We start from the raw sequence: 3,924 nt of genomic DNA, 5'->3' as shown, positions 1-3,924 counted from the left end.
GAGGGGAGGTGAGGTGTAAGGGAAGGGAAGGAGCAGGGAGAGGAAGAGGGAGGAGGGGAGAAGGGGGAAGGGAAGAAGGGGGAGGGGAGGAGGGGGGAGGGGAGGAGGGGAAGGGAACCAATAAACTAAAATATTAGGTTAGCATATCAAGCTTTACAAAGTCACCAAGTAAAGAGAAGAAAAAGTATGGTCCACAGATCATGCTGAACAAGATTACAAGAACTGAAATATAGAATACTGATATGCAGTCCATTATGGGTATAAATATACTTTTTAATATTATTTCCTCTATCTACTTGAAGAGAGAAACACTAATAAACAGCTGGATAAAATTTTTAAAAAATTACAGTTATAGAAAAATGTCTCTAAACTCTACTAGAACACATTATACAGAAATGTATAAATATAACATAAAAATCATAAACATAAAACTTTTATAAAAACAAATATCATAAATATTTATAAGGTTAATTTCTTTATCATTTGTTAATAATGATTAGCATCCACAAGAGTCAATCAACAAAATAGAGACACGCAACTTAACCACAAAAAAAATAAGAAATACCTACTTTAATAACAGACGGCATCTTGGAATTTAGGTTATCATATGTAAAGTGAAGACGAGTTCTGAAGGAACATTTGTACAATAAAGGATCCTGGTAAAATTCTATTTTACCACTGGCATTCCGTTTATCAAGACAAACTGTACAGTCAGAAAAATTGATAACCTTTCTCAGCACCAAATCAGTTGCTAAACAGAAAGGAAAATATTTTAAGTAAAAAGGAAAATTAGCAGGGGAAAGGCGACTATTATTTATTAGTATAAACAGCAATAAAATTAACAATAACAGAAAATAAGATTCACGGAGCATTTAATACATACATAATGCCAAACAATATGCAATGAACTTTTCATTTTATTATATAATTTAAATCTTCCAACAACTTTATGAAATAGGCACAACCCTCCCTATTTTACGTATGGAGAATTAGAGACCGAATTCGCTTACCCTCAATCTGCATAGAACATAACTACACGTTTTTTTAATTATGAAAAATTTCACTACAGTTCTCTTACACAATGAGATAACAAAATTCTTAAGAATCCATATTAAAGATAATTCTTTGAAAAAGTCATTCATTTGACATTTATTTTATATTAAAAAACTCTCTGCTACTCTAAACCTGCACTATCCAATATGGTAGCCACCAGCCATATGTGGCTATTTGAATTAATTAAACTTATATAAAAATAAAAATTCAGGTCTTTGGTTGCACTAGTTACATTTCAAGTGTTAACAGCCACATGTGGCTAGTGGTTACCATACTGGAAAGTGAAAATATAAAACACTTCTATTATCACAGAAAGGTCTAGTGTACACCACCACATTAATAAAGAAATCACCAGTCTAGAGTATATTTTCAAAGGAATAAAAATAAAACAATTGATGGTAAATTATAAAACTATAAAATGAAGCCTTTAGCAAATCAATAATTTTATTCTTAACTGATAAGCAATTCCTAGGTAAATATAAGGCTGAAATCTACTTGCCCAGTGAGTTTAAGTTAGCCATGGGAATTTAAGAAACAATAAAATGTGTTTTAGTTCAGGTTATAATAACCCTATTTCTGAGTATATCCTAGCAACTTCTAATTAATTCAACATTTTATTTTATTAAGTTTTTAAAAAGAAAAAATCAGAGAAGATGTGTCTAAACAGTAGTAGTATTTGCAGATAAATTTCAAAGTTGTCCAGTAGTTGAAAAAGATACATGACTACCATATCATTTCAAATTTACATATTATATGAATATATGATTTAGTTACTAATATTATACAGGTATACAAATTAAGAAATTACAATAGTAGGACTAGAAATGAGAAAAAAAAATAAGATATCCTGTATGCATTTCCTTCCCTCTCTTTATGATAAACAATTATCATTTACTGAGTATTTGATATGAGATACTACACTACATCTTTTACATCTCTTATCTGACAATATTTACATAGTCCTGTTAAAAGATGTGAAAACTGAGGCACAGTGGTAATAAATAATTTGTCTACTGTTGTACAGTTTATAAAGATCAGAGCTGTAATTCAAACTCTGGCAACCTTACTGCAGAGTTCATGTTCTTATTTACTGTGCTACAAGAATGTAAGCTATTCAGGCCAGGCATGATGGTTCTCACACCTATAATCCCAGCACTTTGGGAAGCCGAGGCAGATTGCTTGAGGCCAGGAGTTCAAAACCAGGCTAGGCAAAGTGGTGATACCCCATCTCTACTACAAATACAAAAATTAGCTGGGCATGGCGGAAAACGCTGCAATCCCAGCTACTCAGGAGGCTGAGGCATGAGAACAGCTTGAACCTGGGAGGCAGAACTTGCAGTGGGCCAAGATCATGCCACTGCACTCCAGCCTGAACAACAGAGTAAGACTGTCTCTTAAAAAAAGAATGTGAAGTACTGATATTTCAAGGTTACTCTAGAAAATTATTATTCAGTAAAAGAGGAAATTATTAAGTTTTAAAATGTTTTTGTTTTTGTTTTTGAGAGAGAGTCTTGCTCTGTCACCCAGACTGGAGTGCAGTGGCGTGATCTTGGCTCACTGCAACCTCCGCCTTCCAGTTTCAAGCAGTTCTTCTGCCTCAGCCTCCCAAGTAGCTGGGATTAAGGCGCCCGCCACCATACCCAGCTAATTTTCGTATTTTTAACAGAGACAGGGTTTCACCATCTTGGCCAGGCTGGTCTCAAACTCCTGACCTCGTGATCCAACTGCCTCAGCCTCCCAAAGTGCTGGGATTATGGGCGTAAGCCACCATGCCTGGCCTAAAAATGCTTTTTCTTAAACACAAAATATAAGAGCAACTATATTTTAAAAACTTACAAGATGAATTATAGTTTCTGGTACTTACTTTAGAAATGCGCTACAATTTAATCAGTAAAATATTATTTATCGCTGAAATTAGTGCTCTATAACTATATATGCCAGTATAAGGAAATATTAAAAGCATTGTATTGAATCTATTCAAACCACATTCTCAGCAAACTGACACAAGAACAGAAAACCAAACACCACATGTTTTCACTCATAGGCAGATGATGAACAACGAGAACACTTGGGCACAGGGAAGGGAACAACACTCACTGGGCTAGATTGGGGGGTGGGGGGGGGAAGTGGGAGGGTGGGGGGGAGGGACAGTCGGAGGGTGGGGAGAGGGACAGTGGGAGGGTGGGGGGAGGGACAGCAGGGTAGGGTAGTGGGGAGGCTGGGGAGGGATAACACCAGGAAAAATGCCAGATGTAGGCAATGGGGAAGGGGAGGATGGAGACAGCAAACCACCATGACATGTATGTACCTATGCAACAATCCTGCAGGATGCAGGATGTGCACATGTACCCCAGAGCCCAAAGCATAGTTAAAAAAAAAAAAAAACATAGTATTGATTGAAAACAGCAAACCCAAAATACAACATGTAAGAATACTATTTTTAAAAAGGGGGTAGGAAGCTTATTCAAAGAAATAGTAAGAGAAAACTTCCCAAGCCTGGAGAAAGCAATCAAAGAAAAGCCTAAGACCTGATGGGTTCACTGTCATATTCTACCAAACATTTAAAGAATTAATACCAATATTCACAAACTATTCCAAAATATTTAAGTGGAGGGAATTCTTCCAAAATCATTTCCATACTATCCAAAGCAATCTGCGAAATAACACAATCCCTATCAACTATCAAAATACCAATGACATTTTCACAGACATTTGAAAAAACAATCCTAAAATTTGCATGGAACCACAAAGACCCTGATTACTCAAAGCAACTCCAAGCAAGAAGAACAAAGCTGGAGGCATCATACTCCCTGACTTTAAAATATGCTAAAAGCAATAATAACCAAAACAGCATGGTCCTGGCATAAAAAA

The 3,924-nt window shown here is 35.8% G+C and overlaps 1 protein-coding gene across 1 annotated transcript in view; it reads right to left on the bottom strand.

Moving 5' to 3' along the window:
• The window catches only part of VPS13B (vacuolar protein sorting 13 homolog B), an 829,147-nt gene that overhangs the window by 750,359 nt on the left and 74,864 nt on the right, over positions 1-3,924 (bottom strand). Inside the window, exon 6 of the mRNA XM_037730112.1 lies at positions 570-751. Within this exon, the coding sequence (XP_037586040.1) occupies positions 570-751 (182 nt within the window). The remainder of the gene's footprint in view (positions 1-569; positions 752-3,924) is intronic.

The sequence above is a fragment of the Cebus imitator genome, unplaced genomic scaffold, assembly GCF_001604975.1.
Source record: "Cebus imitator isolate Cc_AM_T3 unplaced genomic scaffold, Cebus_imitator-1.0 Scaffold331, whole genome shotgun sequence".
In the NCBI taxonomy this organism is placed as follows: Eukaryota; Metazoa; Chordata; class Mammalia; order Primates; family Cebidae; genus Cebus; species Cebus imitator.
Note: the sequence above shows the minus strand (reverse complement) of the source record. Positions and strands in the feature narration are given on the sequence as shown.